The sequence below is a fragment of the Dendrobates tinctorius genome, unplaced genomic scaffold (genome assembly GCF_039654945.1).
Source record: "Dendrobates tinctorius isolate UK_male_01 unplaced genomic scaffold, ASM3965494v1 ptg000028l, whole genome shotgun sequence".
NCBI lineage: Eukaryota > Metazoa > Chordata > Amphibia > Anura > Dendrobatidae > Dendrobates > Dendrobates tinctorius.
The window spans coordinates 11305779-11326743 of record NW_027361696.1 but is presented as its reverse complement, the minus strand read 5'-3'; the positions used below and the strand labels follow the sequence as shown (position 1 = coordinate 11326743).

General features: G+C 48.2%; 1 protein-coding gene across 6 annotated transcripts in view; it reads right to left on the bottom strand.

The window, feature by feature from the left end:
- Nucleotides 1-20965, bottom strand: part of TRIM62 (tripartite motif containing 62) — a 35461-nt gene that overhangs the window by 14345 nt on the left and 151 nt on the right. The window contains exons 2-3 of one of the 6 annotated variants that reach the window (XM_073570114.1): nucleotides 6708-7635; nucleotides 5755-6163 (exon numbers count right to left, since the gene is read on the bottom strand). In XM_073570114.1, coding sequence (XP_073426215.1) covers nucleotides 5755-6163; nucleotides 6708-6709 — 411 coding nt within the window. In that variant the 5' untranslated portion in view covers nucleotides 6710-7635. The other 5 variants (XM_073570119.1, XM_073570113.1, XM_073570115.1 and 2 more) reach the window with 5 other exon arrangements.

Here is a 20965-nt window from a genome sequence, read left to right as displayed (position 1 = left end):
GAGCTGCCTATTGCATCTACCCGGTTTGTGAATGACATGCTGCCCCACCCCCACTAGGTTTGTGCAGTTAACCCTGAGCTACTCATGCTGCATTCCCCGCTTGGAGCTGCTTCCCCTACCTCTTTCTCCCTTTTGGAATGTCCACTTTCCTCTCTCTCCAGCTAAACAAGCTTTGTGTAATCTGAGATAATAGTCTGCCCGCTCAAGCAGGAAGTAAAGGTTTAAAGCACATGGTTCTTTGTTTATTCAAACTTGATTTTAACAACCCACAATAATCCTAGAGGCAGGAAACTTATATTTTTTGAATCTGCATAATTAAAGCTATTCATAGCAGCGTTTTGTAGCTTCTGCGGACGCCAGATTTCTGCCCTCCCATACCACCCAAACACGTCATGTCTGGTCTTAAATGAAAGAAAATGTCGTAACTGAAAAGATAATCCCCCCGCCATCATTCTGCTGTAGCTTCCCAGGGATAGTTATGGCCAGTGGAAGTTTCAATTACTCTTCCAAAAGGGGCGTGCATTCCCTGACTCAGCCCCCATAGTGAAGTCATCCAGAGAAGAGCATAAATTTGGATGCATGATTAGGAAGTTGTCTTTTGCCAGGAGAATCAGCTGCAGGAAGCTGTGCATTTGTACCCCTTTGTTCTGGAAAGTTTCTGCTTCCCCCTCATCCACACACCATTGACTGAGATGTTTAAGTTCTTACCTAAATCCTCTTATTTTGTAACTATCTGTATATACTGTATTTTGTCGCTTTTGTAACATCTTTTGTAAACATTGCCTATGTTTTCTGGAGTAAATCTATAAAATTTACTAGTTTCGTTTTCCTTGCTCTATGAATGGACTGCCACGTCCTCCGTGCTAAATTACGCTACCTTGTGGGTGGGCGCCTGACCCGATGTTGGCTTTCATATCAAACAAGGAGCTGGTGGCAGAAAAGTGTTCTGGGGGACATAGTAGACCCTGGCAGTGACGGAACTGAGGTTTATGTGTGTATTTCCTGCCTGAAACTGGGGATATACATACCGCTCTCACTGCAGAGTGCCCATTAGCCAGTACACAGCAAGGCAGCCTTTCTGGGGACTACTTATCCTAGGTGTAGTTCCCTGACTGACCTGAGGGTTTAGGGGGGCGCGAGAGAGCTGCAAGTTCCTAACCTGCACTGGAAAGTGGCATAGACAAGTAAATCCCTAACAGAGGGTCATCCCTTGTACTCCTCCCCTGTAGTAGGTTATCCATTGTGTTCCCTTTCACACCTGTATTATAGGGTCATCCCTTGAGTTCCCTCTCTCGCATGTATTGGAAGGTCATCCCTTGTGCTCCCTCTGTACTGCTGTATTAGATGTTCATCCCTTGAGCTCCCTCAATATACTTGTATTAGAGGGTCTTCTTTTGTGCTTCCTCCATAACCCTGTATTAGAGGGTCAATGTCAGGGATTTACTTGTCTATCCCACTTTTCAGTTCCGGTTAGGAACTTGCAGCTCTCTGGCGCCCCCCCCCCTTACCATCAGGTCAGTCAGGGAACTGCACCTAGGATAATGAACCCCAAAAAAGGCTAAATAAACAAAAGCCCATCCATATTACTACAGCAAAAACCCAAAAAGGAAAAATAAGACAAAAGAGCGGTAGATAAAATATAAGAATTTTATTGTTACAAAATTAATTATAAAAATGCAGTATATAAGATAGCAATGTAAGAACAAGGGAATCAGCAACACTTAGATACCACACTCAAACTAGGCAGAGTCTATACATCAAATATAACCCTAGTAATAATACAGAAATTCACAGATATATATATATATATATATATATATATATATATATCTGTGAATTTCTGTATTATTACTAGGGTTATATTTGATGTATAGACTCTGCCTAGTTTGAGTGTGGTATCTAAGTGTTGCTGATTCCCTTGTTCTTACATTGCTATCTTATATACTACATTTTTATAATTAATTTTGTAATAATAAAATTGTTATATTTTACCTGTCGCTCTTTTGGGTTTTTGCACCTAGGGTAAGTAGTCGCCAGAAAGGCTGCATTGCCATGTACTGGCTATTGGGCACTGTGCAGTGAGGGCGGTATGTATATCCCCAACCTCAGGTAGGAAATACACACATAAACCTCAATTCTGTCACTGCCAGGGTCTCTCAAATCCCCCCAGAACACTTTGCTGCCACCAGCTCCTCGTTTGACATTAAAACCAATATCGGGTCAGGAGCCAATCCACAAGGTAGTGTAATTTAGCGTGGAGGACGTGGCAGTCCGGTCATAGAGCAAGGAAAACGGAACTAGTAAACTTTATAGATTTACTCTAGAAAATATAGGTAGTGTTTACAAAAATAGAAAAGATGTTACAAAAGAGACAAAATACAGTATATACAGGCAGTTAGAAATAAAAGGGATTAAAATAAGAATAAGAACTTTCACATCTCGGTCACGGTATGCCGTGTGAATGAGGGGGGAGGAGAATCTTCCCAGAATGAAGGGTACAAATGCAGCTCTGGCTGTAGCTGATTCTCCAGGCAAAAGACCGCTTCCTAATCAAGCATCCTAAATTTAAATCTTTCCCTTGCTGACCTCACTGGGGACTGAGCTAGAGGATATACACCCCCTTTTAGAAAGTTTTTAAAAACTTCTATTTGTCATAACTCTAGGTGGAAACCCCGGAAACAGACGACAGGGGTATCATTTTTCTTATTATGACATTATCTTTCATTCAAGACCAGACATGACGTGTCTGGGTGTTGCAGGCGGGCAGGAATCCGTTTCTCGGTTTCTGGCATCCGCATAAGCTACAAAACGCTGCGGTGAATAGCTCTAGTTATGCAGATTTCAGAAATATATTTGTCCTGCCCCTATGAACCTTCTGTGTTACTAAATTCAATCTTGAATAGACAAATAACCATGTGGGTCCTTGGTGGGAAGAGCTGGTTCTAACCAGTCATAAGTAGTGGCCAGCTGCTGTGAGGAAGGAAGGGAAAAGGGGGGTAGAATTGCACACAGGCAGACTGGGGGAAGGACTGCAGCATGAGAAGCTCAAAGCTACACTGCACAAACATAATGGGGGAGGGGCAGCATGTCCTTCACAAACAGAGGCAATGAAATAATGCATATTTTCCTGACAGTCAACCCTAGTGCTTCCTCCATACACCTGTATTAGAGGGTCATCCCTTGTGTTCCCTCCCACCCCTGTATTAGTGTCAGCCCTTGTGTTCGCTCTCACACCTGCATAAGAGGGTTATCCATTGTATTCCCACTCACACCTGTATTACAGGGTCATCCCTTGCGTTCTCTCTTATACCTGTATTAGAGGGTCATTCCTTGTGTTCTCTCTTATAGCTGTATTAGAGGGTCATCCCTTGTGCTCCCTCTCACAACTGTATTAGGTCATCCCTTGAGCTCCCTCTCACACCTATATTAGAGGATCATCCCTTGTGCTCCCTCTCACACTTGTATTTGTCATCCGTTGTACTCCATATCACACCTGTATTTGAGGGTCATCAATTGTGCTCTCTCACACCTGTATTACAGGGTCATCCCTTGTGCTCCCTCTCACACTTGTGTTAGAATGTACAGTGGGGCAAAAAAGTATTTAGTCAGTCAGCAATAGTGCAAGTTCCACCACTTAAAAAGATGAGAGGCGTCTGTAATTTACATCATAGGTAGACCTCAACTATGGGAGACAAACTGAGAAAAAAAAATCCAGAAAATCACATTGTCTGTTTTTTTTTTCATTTTATTTGCATATTATGGTGGAAAATAAGTATTTGGTCAGAAACAAGCAATCAAGATTTCTGGCTCTCACAGACCTGTAACTTCTTCTTTAAGAGTCTCCTCTTTCCTCCACTCATTACCTGTAGTAATGGCACCTGTTTAAACTTGTTATCAGCATAAAAAGACACTTGTGCACACCCTCAAACAGTCTGACTCCAAACTCCACTATGGTGAAGACCAAAGAGCTGTCAAAGAACACCAGAAACAAAATTGTAGCCCTGCACCAGGCTGGGAAGACTGAATCTGCAATAGCCAACCAGCTTGGAGTGAAGAAATCAACTGTGGGAGCAATAATTAGAAAATGGAAGACATACAAGACCACTGATAATCTCCCTCGATCTGGTGCTCCACGCAAAATCCCACCCCGTGGGGTCAGAATGATCACAAGAACGGTGAGCAAAAATCCCAGAACCACGCGGGGGGACCTAGTGAATGAACTGCAGAGAGCTGGGACCAATGTAACAAGGCCTACCATAAGTAACACACTACGCCACCATGGACTCAGATCCTGCAGTGCCAGACGTGTCCCACTGCTTAAGCCTGTACATGTCCGGGCCCGTCTGAAGTTTGCTAGAGAGCATTTGGATGATCCAGAGGAGTTTTGGGAGAATGTCCTATGGTCTGATGAAACCAAACTGGAACTGTTTGGTAGAAACACAACTTGTCGTGTTTGGAGGAAAAAGAATACTGAGTTGCATCCATCAAACACCATACCTACTGTAAAGCATGGTGGTGGAAACATCATGCTTTGGGGCTGTTTCTCTGCAAAGGGGCCAGGACGACTGATCCGGGTACATGAAAGAATGAATGGGGCCATGTATCGTGAGATTTTGAGTGCAAACCTCCTTCCATCAGCAAGGGCATTGAATATGAAACGTGGCTGGGTCTTTCAACATGACAATGATCCAAAGCACACCGCCAGGGCAACGAAGGAGTGGCTTCGTAAGAAGCATTTCAAGGTCCTGGAGTGGCCTAGCCAGTCTCCAGATCTCAACCCTATAGAAAACCTTTGGAGGGAGTTGAAAGTCCGTGTTGCCAAGCGAAAAGCCAAAAACATCACTGCTCTAGAGGAGATCTGCATGGAGGAATGGGCCAACATACCAACAACAGTGTGTGGCAACCTTGTGAAGACTTACAGAAAACGTTTGACCTCTGTCATTGCCAACAAAGGATATATCACAAAGTATTGAGATGAAATTTTGTTTCTGACCAAATACTTATTTTCCACCATAATATGCAAATAAAATGAAAAAAAAACAGACAATGTGATTTTCTGGATTTTTTTTTCTCAGTTTGTCTCCCATAGTTGAGGTCTACCTATGATGTAAATTACAGACGCCTCTCATCTTTTTAAGTGGTGGAACTTGCACTATTGCTGACTGACTAAATACTTTTTTGCCCCACTGTACTCCTTTGTTTTCTCTCACACCTTTATTTGAGTGTCATCCCTTGTACTATCTCTCACACCCGTAATAGAGGATTATCCCTTGTGCTGCCTCTCACGCCCGTATTAGAGGGTCATCTCTTATGTTCCCGCTCACACCTATATTAGAGGAACATCCCTTGTGCTCCCTATCACACCTGTATTAGAGGGTCATCCCTCTTGCTCCCTTTCACACTTGTATTAGAATGTACTCCCTTGTTGTTTCTCACACCTGTATTTTAGTGTCATCTCTTGTGCTCCCTTTCACTCCTGTAATAGATGATTATCCCTTGTGCTCCCTTTCACACCTGTAATAGATGATTATCCCTTGTGCTCCCTCTCACACCTGTAATAGATGATTATCCCTTGTGCTCCCTCTCACACCTGTAATAGATGATTATCCCTTGTGCTCCCTCTCACACCTGTATTTTAGTGTCATCTCTTGTGCTCCCTTTCACTCCTGTAATAGATGATTATCCCTTGTGATCCCTCTCACACTTCTATTAAAGTGTCATCCCTTGAGCCCCCTCTCAACTCTGTACCCTCACCTGCAGCTCCTCAAAGGCCTCGTCCACATTGGTCACTTGGTGCTGCTCATGAAGGGAAGGTTCATCACAGAAGAAGCAAACAACGGTGCGGTCCGTTAGGCAGAAGAGCTTCACTTTGTCGTGGTCTTTGCAGGGAAAACAGCTTCTCTGGGCGCTGAGGATGGCGTCTAGGGGGAAGGCCGAGTACCTCTCCACAATGTTAGACAGCTTCAGGCTGGGGGACAGGGTGGGCTCTGAGAAGGTCCTCCGACACTCGGGGCAGTCCAGGGGGCCCCCCGGCTTGTGCCGGCTCCAGTGCTCAGTGATGCATTTACGACAGAAGTAATGTTCACAGCCAAAGCTGACGGGGTCCTGGTAGATACTGAGACAGATGGAACAGAGCAGCTCATCCTTCAGGCAGCACGCCATCCTGGGGGCCAGAGAGGAGCATGTCAGCATGGAGGCCACACTAAGACCACCCCAGAAAAATTACACCAGTCTGTCACCCTAGATATACCCCTACAAATGCAGAGACAGATATTATAAGGACCCCTCAGCCCAGGTATAATATCCAACCTGCCCCCCACCCCTGGTATAACATCCAACCTGCCCCTGCACCCACGGTATAATATCCAACCTGCCCCCCACCCCTGGTATAACATCCAACCTGCCCCTGCACCCACGGTATAATATCCAACCTGCCCCCCACCCCTGGTATAATATCCAACCTGCCCCCCACCCCTGGTACAATATCCAACCTGCCCCCCACCCACGGTATAATATCCAACCTGCCCCCCACCCACGGTATAATATCCAACCTGCCCCCCACCCACGGTATAATATCCAACCTGCCCCCCACCCACGGTATAATATCCAACCTGCCCCTGCACCCACGGTACAATATCCAACCTGCCCCCAGTGTAACATCTAACCCCCACCCATGTGATAACAAACACTCTCCCCCGGTATATTACATATTTGGTGGCAGTGGCTCCGCTATACCCGTTGTGACTGGTGGAGGCTACACTGTGCCCAGTGGAAGCTCCAATGTGCCGGTGGAGGAGGCTGTGCCCGGTGGGGGAAGTTCGCTGTGCCTAGAAATGGTGGCTAGCTGTGCCAGGTGGTGGTGACTCACTGTGCCCGGTGTATTGCTGTGCCCGGTGGTGGTGGCGGCAGCTCGATGTGACCAGTGGTGGTGGCAGCGGCTCAGTGTGACCACTGGTGACGGCGGCGGCTCACTGTGCCCGGTGGTGGTGACTCTACCCGATGGTGGTGGTGGTTCTACCCGACGGTGGTGGTAGCTCTACCCGACGGCGGTGGCTCGCTGTGCCAGGTGGTGGTGGAGGCTCGATGTGACCAGTGGTGGTGGCAGCGGCTCAATGTGCCCGGTGGTGACGGCGGTGGCTCGCTGTGCCCGGTGGTGGTAGCTCGCTGTGCCCGGTGGTGACGGCGGTGGCTCGCTGTGCCCGGTGGTGACGGCGGTGGCTCGCTGTGCCCGGTGGTTTTGGCTCGCTGTGCCCAGTGGTGACGGCGGTGGCTCGCTGTGCCCGGTGGTGACGGCGGTGGCTCGCTGTGCCCGGTGGTGGTGGCTCACTTTGCCTGATGTTGGTGGTGACGGCTCGTTGTGCCCGGGTTCGTGACAGCTCTATGTGACAGGTGGTGACGGCTCGCTTTGCCAGGAGGTAGTTTGCCCGTTTTCTGGTGGTGCCGGGTCACTGTGGCCGGTAGTGAAGGCTCGCTGTGCCCGGTGGTTTTGGCTCGCTGTGCCCGGTGGTGGTGGTGGCGTCTCCTGTGCCTGGTAGCAGTGGCTCGCTGTTCCCAGTGGTGGCCCTTCCTGATGTCCCCACAGCCGCCTCTGTTCTCTTCCTGCTCAGGTTCAGCTGCTCCTCTTCCTAATCCTCCCTGTAACCATGGAACAGTCCAAGTCAGCGCACCCTTCACTGTGGAAAGGTCCGGCGTTACAAACTGCAGCCAAAGCACAGGGGAAACCACCATCACCAGACACCCCCCAGGTTCTCACAATCGTACAGTCCAACAGATCATCTGTGCAGAACAAGGAATTAAAGGGACAGAGTCCACTTCATCCAACAGCTGTGATAGGTACAAGGCTCAGGGAAGGGTATCACACAGGAGATGATTAGATACACGGCTCAGCAGACAGTATCACACAGGAGAGGATTAGATACACGGCTCAGCAGTCAGTATCACACAGGATCGGATTAGATATACGGCTCAGCAGACAGTATCACACAGGAAAGGATTAGATACACAGCTCATCACACAGGATAGGATTAGATACACAGCTCAGCAGTCAGTATCACACAGGATAGAATTAGATACATGGCCCAGCAGATAGTATCACACAGGATAGGATTAGATACACAGCCCAGCAGACAGTATCACACAGGATAGGATTAGATACACAGCTCAGCAGTCAGTATCACACAGGATAGGATTAGATACACGGCTCAGCAGCCAGTATCAGACAGGATAGGATTAGATACACGGCTCAGCAGTCAGTATCATACAGGATAGGATTAGATACACGGCTCAGCAGACAGTATCACACAGGATAGGATTAGATACACGGCTCAGCAGTCAGTATCACACAGGATAGGATTAGATACACGGCTCAGCAGACAGTATCACACAGGATAGGATTAGATACACGGCCCAGCAGACAGTATCACACAGGATAGGATTAGATACACAGCTCAGCAGTCAGTACCACACAGGAGAGGATTAGATACCTAGCCCAGCAGACAGCATCACACAGAAGAGGATTAGATATATGGCTCAGCAGTTAAAATCACACAGGATAGGATTAGATACATGACTTAGCAGACAGTATCACACCGGAGAGGATTAGATACACAGCTCAGCAGTCAGTATGACACAGGATAGGGTTAGATACATGGCTCGGCTGTCAGTATCACAGACCATAGGATTAGATACATGGCTCAGTAGACAGTATCACACTGTAGAAGATTAGATACACGGCTCAGCAGTCAATATCACAAAGGATAGGATTAGATACACATCTCAGCAGACATTATCACACAGGAGAGGATTAGATACACAGTTCAGCAACCGATACCACACAGGAGAGGATTAGATACACAGCTCAGCAGACAGTATCACACAGGATTGGATTAGATACACGGCTCTGCAGAGAGTATTACACAGGATAGGATTAGATACATGGCTCAGCAGTCAGTATCACACAGGAAAGGATTAGATACACAGCTCATCACACAGGATAGGATTAGATACACAGCACAGCAGTCAGTATCACACAGGATAGAATTAGATACATGGCCCAGCAGATAGTATCACACAGGATAGGATTAGATACACAGCTCAGCAGTCAGTATCACACAGGATAGGATTAGATACACGGCTCAGCAGCCAGTATCACACAGGATAGGATTAGATACACGGCTCAGCAGTCAGTATCACACAGGATAGGATTAGATACACGGCTCAGCAGACAGTATCACACAGGATAGGATTAGATACACGGCTCAGCAGTCAGTATCACACAGGATAGGATTAGATACACGGCTCAGCAGACAGTATCACACAGGATAGGATTAGATACACGGCCCAGCAGACAGTATCACACAGGATAGGATTAGATACACAGCTCAGCAGTCAGTACCACACAGGAGAGGATTAGATACCTAGCCCAGCAGACAGCATCACACAGAAGAGGATTAGATACATGGCTCAGCAGTTAAAATCACACAGGATAGGATTAGATACATGACTTAGCAGACAGTATCACACCGGAGAGGATTAGATACACAGCTCAGCAGTCAGTATGACACAGGATAGGGTTAGATACATGGCTCGGCTGTCAGTATCACAGACCATAGGATTAGATACATGGCTCAGTAGACAGTATCACACTGTAGAAGATTAGATACACGGCTCAGCAGTCAATATCACAAAGGATAGGATTAGATACACATCTCAGCAGACATTATCACACAGGAGAGGATTAGATACACAGTTCAGCAACCGATACCACACAGGAGAGGATTAGATACACAGCTCAGCAGACAGTATCACACAGGATTGGATTAGATACATGGCTCTGCAGAGAGTATTACACAGGATAGGATTAGATACATGGCTCAGCTGTCAGTATCACACAGGAGAGGATTAGATACACTGTTCAGCAGACAGTATCAAAGAGGACAGGATTAGATACACGGCTCAGTAGACAGTATCACACAGGACAGGATTAGATACACAGCTCAGCAGTCAGTATCACACAGGATAGGATTAGATACACAGCTCAGCCAACAGTGTCACACAGGATAGGATTAGATACACAACTCAGCAGACAGTATCAAATGAGATAGTATTAGATACACGGGCTCAGCAGTCAGTATCACACGGGAGAGTAGATGCACGGCTCAACAGTCAGTATAACACATGAAAGGATTAGATACCCGGGTCTGCAGACAGTATCACAAGGAGAGGATTAGATACGCATCTCAGCACACAGCATCACAAAGGACAGGATTAGATACACTGTTCAGAAGTCAGTATCACACAGGATAGAATTAGATGCACGGCTCAGCAAACAGTATCACAAAGGACAGAACTAGATACACGGCTCAGCAGACAGTATCACACAGGATAGGATTAGATACACGGCTCTGCAGAGAGTATCACACAGGAGATGATTAGATACACCGCTCACCAGACTGTATCACACAGGAGAGGATTAGATACACAGCTCAGCAGACAGTATCACACAGGAGAGGATTAGATACACGGCTCAGCAGACAGTATCACACAGGAGAGGATTAGATATGCGGTTAAGCAGATAGCATCACACAGCATAGGATTAGATACACAATTCAGAAGACCATATCACACAGTAGAGAATTAGATACACTGCTCAGCAGTCAGTATCACACAGGATAGGATGAGATACACAGCTCAGCAGACAAAATCACACAGGATAGGATTAGATACACGGCTCAGCAGTCAGTATCACACAGGATAGGATTAGATACACGACTCAGCAGGCAGTATCACACAGGATAGGATTAGATACACGGCCCAGCACTCAGTATCACACAGGACAGGATAAGACACGGCTCAAAAGACTAATACAGAGGAGAGGATTAGATTCACAGCTCAGCAGTCAGTATCACAGGAGAGGATTAGATACAAGACTCAGCAGTCAGTATCACACAGGAGAGGATTAGATACACGGCTCAAAAGACTAATACAGAGGAGAGGATTAGATACACAGCTCAGCAGTCAGTATCACAGGAGAGGATTAGATACACGGCTCAGCAGTCAGTATCACACGGGACAGGATTAGATACACGACTCAGCCTACAGTAGCAAACGAGACAGTATTAGATACACGGCTCAGCAGTATCACTCGGGAGAGGATTAGATACATGGCTCAGCAGTCAGTATAACACATGGAAGGATTATATACCCGGGTCTGCAGACAGTATCATACAGGATAGGATTAATTTCACAGCTCTGCAGACAGTATCACAAGGAAAGGATTAGATACACGGCTCAGCAGTATCACACAGGATGGGATTAGACACATGGCTCAGAAGTCAGTATCACACAGGATAGGATTAGATGCACGGCTCAGCAGACAGTATTACACAGGAGAGGATGAGATACATGGCTCAGCAGACGGTATCACACAGGATATGATTAGATGCACGGCTCAGCAGGAAAAACCGGTACCGAAGCTGTCCGTGTGCATACGTATGCCATCCGTGTGCTATCCGTATGTCCGTGTGTACCATCCATGTGCTGTCCGTGTTTTTGAAAAATTATTTTCAATGTTAACCCTTTGACTTTTAAAAACACACACGGATCGCACACGGACAGCATCCATGGTCCATGAAGTCTCTCTAAAAAGACAGTTGGGACAGTGGAAGATAGCATCCACTAACCCTGTATCTCTACATATGGTGGCAGCGGTGGGATACTATTCAGCCCGGCTGCAGGGGATTGGTGTTCGTAGACACTGTCCAGGGCTCCACAACCAGGGAGGCATACAGACAAACCCAGCAAACCATTGATGAGGCATACACAGTAGGTTTCGGACGCCACCATGTCCAACCCCACCAACTCGGCCTGGGGAAGAGAACCAGGGTGGATGTATAGCTGCAATAAGATATGACAACTACAGGAGCTGTGCCAGCTTTGACATTTTGAGTACCGGACCACCGACACTCGGTCAGATTTTATCAAGGAATTGGTTCATTGGGTTGCCCAGAATGTTGTGGAGGATGACGAAAACTCAGCTGAGATGGACCCAGAGGAATTGCCAGAGCAAGGACAATGTGTCGGTCTGGAATCAACCCAGTCACCAGCAGTCGGAATCTAGGATTTGTTGGTTGCATTGGGGACCTGGAGCCTCAAGTGGGGAAAGAGCTTGTGTTATGGAATCAGTTTTGGGAGTTCTAGTACCTCTACCACCAGACCTTACTCCCATGATAGTCCCCCAACAGGGAACGCAGCTCTGCTACAGAGACATGCCAGTGTTTAATGAGACCAACACCAAAGTCGATAAACATCTGCAAGATTTTGAGACTCTAACGCTGATGCAGCACGAGCCCACAGCTGATTGGGCTAAATACCTGTGGACTAGTTTGACTGGTCGGGGACGGGATGGTATTCGATCTCTTGGGCCTCAGGACTGTCTGGACTATTAAGGACATCTTGCTGGCCCTTTTTACCAGCACCCCCGAGATATATTGCTCCAGGTTCCCGACGCTGTCTTGCCAGTGGGTCTCCTATCTCTATTTTAACAGTAGATTCTGACAACACTGCAACTGCTGGCTCAACAGTAGGGCTGCCCACTCCACTGCTGCCCTTCGGGACATTATCATGCTCAAGCAACTTATTGAGAAAATGGCCCCAGAAATATGAGAGTGGGTATTCTACCGGGAGCCCGACAACCCAGAGCAAGCAGCACAATTGCCAACGAGTTTACAGCCAGCCGACCCCGCTGGAGACACGATATGGCCACTGATCCCAAAAGACCTATCAACCAAAGATTCGTTCAGCCACCAGTTACGTAAGCAGGACTATCCCGCTACCCAGCAAAAAAACCTCCAGGACAAAGGGTTACCACCAGTACCTGTGATTTGCCCAACCCACGGCGCTATTATACAAGCGGACACCTTGGACACGTTGTCAAAGATTGTTCCCAGGGTCGGGGCAACATGTCTGGAGCCCGTCTGCCAGCCCAGTCATTTAACATCTGCCAAAATGAGCTACAAGGGTCTGAGGGACATTATCCCCGGCATACGCCAGTAGCGGTGAAAGCAATATATCACATCCATACTCTACGGCGGGTTGGCCACTCTACACCAGCCAACCTCCATCGCCACATCCAGCCGGTCAAGGTCGGTGATATCCAGGCCCAGGGACTTCGGGACACTGGGTCCCCATCACCCTGGTCAGCCCACATATTGTCACATCAGAACTCTATTTACCAGGCCGCCAAGTGACCATCTCCCTCTAGCAGGTGTGCAGCTGGACTGGGGTACCGACCAGGGAGAGGTTGAAGTAGGACTCATGGACGGCCTTCCCCCACACCTGTTATTTTGTGGAATGACCTAAAACAAGGACTGTCCAGCCAATTTGTCACTGTCATCATCCACAACTAAGCTAAGCAAAAGTCTGATGTGGATCCTTCTACCACCCGCACGCCAAGCCTCCATCATTCTCCTCTGAGCCGAAGGCAGTGAGTACATTTGACCAGACTGTTGCTATTGACTGGGGTGAGACAGATCGCAAGAAGTTTAGGGAAGTCCAACTCACGGACCCCACACTAGAGTTTGCTGTGCAGTATGGCCGTTCGACCTGGGGAAAGAAATCAGGGTGAGGTGTATAGATGGGAGAATGGACTGCTACAGTTGTGCTCAAAAGTTTACATATCCGGGCAGAACTTTTGCTTTCTCAGCCTTTTTTCAGAGAATAGGAATGATAACACCAAACCCTTTTCTCCACTCATGGTTAGTGGTTGGGTGAAGCCATTTATTGTCAAACTTCTGTGTTTTCTCTTTTTAAATCATAATGGAAACCCAAAACATCCAAATGACCCTGATCAAAAGTTCACATACCCTGGTGATTTTGGCCTGATAACATGCACAGTTGACACAAATGGGTTTGAATGGCTACTAAAGGTAACATCCTCACCTGTAACCTGTTTGCTTGTAATCAGTGTGTGTGCATAAAAGCTGCGTGAGTTTCTGTCATCCAGACAGACCCTTGCATCTTTCATCCAGCCACTGACATTTTTGGATTGTGAGTCATGGGGAAAGTAAAAGAATTGTCAACGGATCAGCGGGAAAAGGTAAGTTGAACTGTATAAAACAGGAAAAGGATACAAAAAGATATCCAAGGAATTAAAAATGCCAGTCAGCAGCATTCAAACTGTGATAAACAAATGGAAAATCAGCGAATCACCGTTTGTCAACGGATGTTGGATAACCCTAGTGTGCCTCGCTCCAAACCATGCTCTTGATAAGTGAACCGTTCCAGAGGGTAATTGATTTAGTTTGCCTCTTAGCTGTCCCCAGCCGCAATGGAAAGAGGTTCATCCTCACCATGGTCGACTTTGCCACACGTTACCCTGATGACGTTGCCCTGTCATCCATAGATGAGGAGCACGTGGCTCAACCTCTACTGGACATTTTTAGTCCAGTAGGGTTTCCACAGGAGATACTGACCGACCAGGAGACCCATAGAAACATGGGTTCCGCCCCATGCGTACCACTCCCTACCACCCCGAAATTAATGGCTTGTCTGAGCGCTTCAATGGAACGCTCAAGCAGCTCATTAGTCAGTATGTGCAGTCCGAGGTTGGGGACTGGGAGAAAAACCAGCAGCAACTCGTGTTCGCTTACTGGGAGGTGCCGCAGGATTCTACCAGGTTCTTTCTTTTTGAATTTCTATACGACTGAAAACTGCAAGGGTTGTTGGAGCTAGTAAGGGAGAGTTGGGAGGGCACTTTTCCCACAGAAGGGGTTCCCATTCTGGAATATGTCCAAAAGTTTAGCGAGAAGATGAGGTACCTCATGGCAATTTAGAAATAGCTCAGGAAAGGCAACGACGGTTTTACAACCGTACTGCCAGATTTCGAGAATTTGCCTGTGGACAGAAGGTTCTACTACTAGTACCGGTAAGCACAAACAAGCTGCAAGCCACGAGGGCAGGTCCGTTCACCATCACCAGGAAACGCGGGGAGACTGACTACACTGTGGCCTTGGATCGAGCAGATGTTCATGAACGGACCTTTTATGTTAACAGGCTAAAAGCTTATGAGGAAAGGGAAGTTACCATCCTAGCAGTTTGTTGTCCCCCTTTAGATGACCCAGATCTGGACCAGATCCCGGACTTATTGTTGGAATCCAAAAGAGGAATGGGGTTAAGGATGTCCCATTGGGGGAGCGGCTTGGTACATCACAGAAGCAGCAGTTAACAAAACTGTATGGAACATATGGCTCCCTGTTCAAAGGATCGGCCTGGTCGAACCCCCTTGGTCCAGCATCATGTCAACACAGGGGTAGTCACTCCACTCAGACAACCTGCCTACTGGGTGACACCTCCAGTGTTGGCAATGATAAAAGCTGACCTGGATAACACATTGTTGAATATGCGGGTCATCGATCCTTCCCATAACCCATGGGCAGCCAGTGTAGTGTTCGAGCCCAAGAAAGATAAATACTCGCTTCTGTGTGGACTATGGGCGATTCAATGTCACTGTTACAGACGCGTACCCTATGCATCAGGTGAATGAACTACTAGAACTACTAGACAGATTAGACGGATCTCGGTACATATCTGCCATCGATCTAAGCAAGGGATACTAGCAGATCCCACTCACAAAAGAGGCTCAAGAGAAGTCTGCATTCATCGCCCCCTTTGGCCTGTATGAATTTGCCAGCATGCCATTTGGGATGAAGAACACCCCAGCTACCTTCCAAAGGGAGGGATGTCAGTGGTATGCCCACGCCTACCTGGATGACACCGCTATCTTCAGCGATACCTGGGAAGAGCATCCCACTTACTGCAGAGGGTAGCAAAAGCCCAGCTTACCATCCGACTCGCCAAATGCCAGATGGGGATGGCCCAGGTACTATACCTTGGACATTAGGTAGGAAGTGGGTGCATTCATCCCGAACCTGCAAAAGTACAAGCCATTACCCAGAGGACTCTCCCAGCTAACCAAAAACAGGTCCGAACATTCCTAGGGACCGCAAACTTTTATCGAAAGACTATCCCCAATTACAGTACAGTAAAAAAGCCCCTCACCGACCTTACAACCAAACGATATGCCCACAATCTCATCTGGACCCCCAGAGTGCGAGTCTGCATACCACCAGTTGAAAATCCAGCTAGCCCAAAGCCCAGTCCTGACTGCTCCTGACTTCCGCCGTTGGTTCATTTTCCAAACAGATGCATTGGACACTGGATTACAATCCATGCTCAGTCAAGAGGGTGATGATGGTCAGGAAAACCCAAAAGCCTAGTGTCACGACTCTGTTGTCAGGTGTCCCGGAGCTCCTCCCTGTCCCTAACGCTAGGGCATCCTAGCTCGCCCTGCTCCCCAGTTTACTTCTGATGGTGATGACACCAGGGCCATGTACCTTGCCTCCTTAATTCGCCCTCAGTCTGTACCCTTCCCCCACCCACGGAGGGAGTAGTAGTGTACCGTAATACACCAACCAGATTAAGAAGGTAATATAAACAAGGGTAAAGGAAAATACCAATAATACAAATATATTGACAAATATAACAGAGGGATGCACTGGGGAGTGGAGGATGGGGTAAAACCATAGTAAACAAAGAAAGGGAATTAGACCCACAACAGTCACAGATAAATCCACCAAACACCTTCTCCAATAACTAACAACCTCCAGCCATGCAGCATAAACTACTCTGACAATGAGTGCTAGTCAGGGCCCCAGGTTATATAGATGGGAGTGGATAACACTGCATGAAGCTACTCTGACAATGAGTCCTAGCAGAGCCCAGATTATATAGGAGATGGGCGTGCCTAACAGTGAACAGCTGAGAGCCTTAATGCAGGAAAGCTTCCAGGAGATCTGGACTGAGCAGATTGAAACCTTCCCCGTTTTACTAACAAGGTGAAGTGCTTCTAATCAGTGAAGTAGGAGAAATCAGACGTTGCGGTCGTCTGGCTCCTCCCTGTCATGGTAAACCTGTGACATGTATACTAATTAATGTAAAAATATAAATATGACAATTGTGAGATCCATTTGTATTCAGTCCCCTGTAGTCTGAGTGACCAGTCATCTCCAGAAGTCACATAATTAGTACATTGCATCCCCCAGGGTGTAATTACTCCTCAGTATGACTACAACTGTTCTGTGAAGGTCTGAGGTTTTTGTGAGAACATTAGGGATCATACAGTCATGAAAATCAAGGAGCCCATCAGACAGGTCAGGAATAAAACTATGCAGAAGAGTAAAGCTGGGTGAGGTAATAAAAAATAGCCTCTCACAGAGCGCTATTCATTCCATCATCCAAAAATGGATGGAGTATGGAGCATCTGCAAACCTCCCAAGACATGGTTGACCACCTAACCTGATCTCCCAAGCAAGGAAAGCACTAATGAGAAGCAGCAGAGAGCCCCATGGTCACTGGAGCTGCAGAGGTCCACAGCTCAGGGGGAGAATCTGTCCACAGGACGACTATTAGTCCACAAATATGGCCGTTATGGAAGAGGGGCAAGAAGAAAGTAAGCCACAAGAAGTCCCATGTAAGGGGCACAGTGAGGATGTGGAAGGGGCTCAGGTCAGATGAGACCACAGCGCTGTGTGTGGTGGAAAACTATCACTGCACATCTCTAAAAACACCATCCCCACCATCACACATGGTGGTGGCAGCGTCATGTTGTATGGAGGCTTTTTTCAGCAGGTGCATGAAATCTTCAAAGATGGGTGGACATACTGTACAGTGGCATGAAAAAGTCTGTGCACCCCTGGTCAGAATTCCTGTTATTGTGAACAGTGAAGCAAGTTGAAGATGAAATGATCTAAAGACCTAAAGTCACAGATGACAGATTATTTCCTTTGTATTTTAGGCACAAAAAATATATTTTAATTTTTTTTTCATTTTTAAAATTACAAAAAAGGAACAAGGGACGCGTTAACTTTTACATAACACCATAAATACAGGCTAGTACTGGAGGAAAACCTGCTAGAGGCTGCAGAAGACCTGAGACTGGGGTGTAGGTTCACCCTCAACATCCTGCCAGAACTACAATGGAGCGTATAGAGCAGAGCATATTCTGTGTGTGAACGGCGCAGTCACAGACAGACCCCAAAAGACTGCAGCTGAGAGAGCTGGGAGAGACAAACCTCAAAAGACTGCAGAGAAAGGTGGGAGAGACAGACCCCAAAATACTACAGAGAAAGGTGGGAGAGACAGACCCCAAAATACTACAGAGAAAGGTGGGAGAGACAGACCCCAAACGACTGCAGAGAAAAGTGGGAGAGACAGATCCCAAAAGAATGCAGAGACAGACCCCAAAAAGGCTGCAGCAGAGAAAGGTGAGAGACAGACCCCAAAGACTGCAGAGAAAGCTGGTAGAGACAGACCCTAAAATACTACAGAGAAACGTGGGAGACACACCCCAAACAACTGCAGAGAAAGGAGGGAGAGACAGACACCAAAAGACTGCATCCAAAGGTGGAGAGACAGACCCCAAAGACTGCAGAGAAAGGAGAGACAGAGAACAAAATAGTGCAGGTAAAGCTGGAGAGACAGACACCAAAAGACTGCAGAGAAAGCTGGAGAGACAGACCCCAAAAGACTGCAGCGAAAGGTGAGCGAGACAGACCTCAAAAGACTGCAGTGAAAAGTGGGAGAGACAGACCCCAAAAGACTGCAGCGAAAGGTGAGCGAGACAGACCTCAAAAGACTGCAGTGAAAAGTGGGAGAGACAGACCCCAAAAGACTGCAGCGAAAGGTGAGCGAGACAGACCTCAAAAGACTGCAGTGAAAAGTGGGAGAGACAGACCCCAAAAGACTGCAGCGAAAGGTGAGCGAGACAGACCTCAAAAGACTGCAGTGAAAGGCGAGAGAGACAGACCCCAAAAGACTGCAGAGAAAGGCGAGAGAGACAGACCCCAAAAGACTGCAGAGAAAGGTGGGCGAGACAGAGCCCAAATGACTGCATTGAAAGCTGGGAGAGAGACCCCAAAAGACTGCAGGAGAGAAAGGTGGGATAGACCCCAAAAGACTGCAATGAAAAGTGGGAGAGACAGACCCCAACAGAATGCAAAGAAAGGAGAGACAGACCCCAAAAGACTGCAGCAGAGAAAGATGGGAGAGATAGACCCCAAAACACTGCAATGAAAAGTGGGAGAGACAGACCCCAAAAGAATGCAGAGAAAGGACAGACCCCAAAAGACTGCAGCAGAGAAAGATGGGAGAGATAGACCCCAAAAAACTGCAATGAAAAGTGGGAGAGACAGACCCCAAAAGACTGCAGAGAAAAGTGGGAGAGACAGATCCCAAAAGAATGCAGAGAAAGGAGAGACAGACCCAAAAAGACTGCAGCAGAGAAAAGTGAGACAGACCCCAAAGACTGCAGAGAAAGCTGGTAGAGACAGACTCCAAAAGACTGCAGAAAAAGGAGCAAAGACAGACCCCAAAACAATGCAGCAGAGAAAGGTGAGAGACCCGAAAAGCTGCAGGGAAAGGAGGGAGAGACAGACCCCAAAAGACTGCAGGGAAAGGTGAAAGAGACAGACCCCAAAATACTGCAGGGAAAGGAGGGAGAGACAGACCCCAAAAGACTGCAGGAAAAGGTAAGACAGACCCCAAAATACTGCAGGGAAAGGAGGGAGAGACAGACACCAAAAGACTGCAGGGAAAGCAGGGAGAGACAGACACCAAAAGACTGCAGGGAAAGCAGGGAGAGACAGACCCCAGAAGAGAAGGGAGCAGAGCACACACATTCGGGTGTCTCTCAGTTCTGAGGGGTCTCACCCCTTTCAGGGGAAGCACACCCATATATTTGGGGACTCTTTCTCATGGTCTCCCTCCTATATCAGAAGGGGGTGCGTACACAGACACAGGGGTCCCTTCGGTTTCAGGGGTTTCCCTCCTGCAGGGGCTGCACCACAAACTTGGGGTCCCCTCAATTTGGGGAGTTTCCTAACTGTAGGGGCTGCACACAGACTCGGTGGGGGCCTCTATCCGACGGTCTCCCTCCTGCAGGCGCTGCACACAGTCTTAGGGGTCTCTATCTGGGGGTCTCCCTTCTGCAGGGGCGCTCACACAGACTTGGGGGGCTCAGTATCTTTGGGGTCTCCCGGTTTCAGAAGTCTATCTGGGGGTCTTCCTCCTACAGGGGCTGCACAGACTGCGGGGCTCCTCGTTTTGGGGTCTTTTTTCTGCAGGGGCCATGTTCAGACTCGGGGTCACCTCGGTTTTAGAGGTCTCCCTCCTGCAGGGTCCACGCATAGAAACTCGGGGGGGGCCCCTTGGTTTTGGGTGTCTCCCTATCTGGGGGTCTTCCCCTTGCAAGGTCCGCACACAGACTCAGGGGCCCTCAGTGGGGGTCTATCTGGGGGTTTCCCTCCTGTAGGGGCCGCACACACTCAGGGGGGCTCCCGGTTTCAGGGATCTCCCTCAAGAAGGGGCTGTACAGGCTCCCGGTTTCAAGGGTCTTCCTTCTGCAGGGGCCGCACACACAGACACAGGGGCCCCTCTGTTTCTGGGATTCTCCCTGTGGCCCCTTTATTTCAGTGGTCTCTATTTCTGGGTGTCTCCCATCTGCAGGGCCTTCACACATTCGGGGGGCTCCCAGTTTTCGGGGTTTCTCCCTCCTGCAGGGGCCACACACCCAGACTGTGGTGGTCCTCAGTTTTGGGGGACTCTCTCCTGCAGGGGCAGCACACACTCAGGGGCCCCTCAGTTTCGGGGGTCTCCGGCCTGCAGTGCCCACACACACTCAGGGGCCTCTCAGTTTCGGGGGTCTCCCACCTGCAAGGCCCCCACACACACTCGGGGGCCCCTCGCACACACTCGGGGGCCCCTCAGTTTCAGGGGTCTCTCGTCTGCAGGGCCCGCACACACTCGGGGGCCCCTCAGTTTCGGGGCTCTCTGTCTGAGGTCTCCCGCCTGCAGACACTCGGGGGGCTCCCGGTTTCGGGGGGCTCGGCTCTGGGGGAGGAGCAGGGGGAGG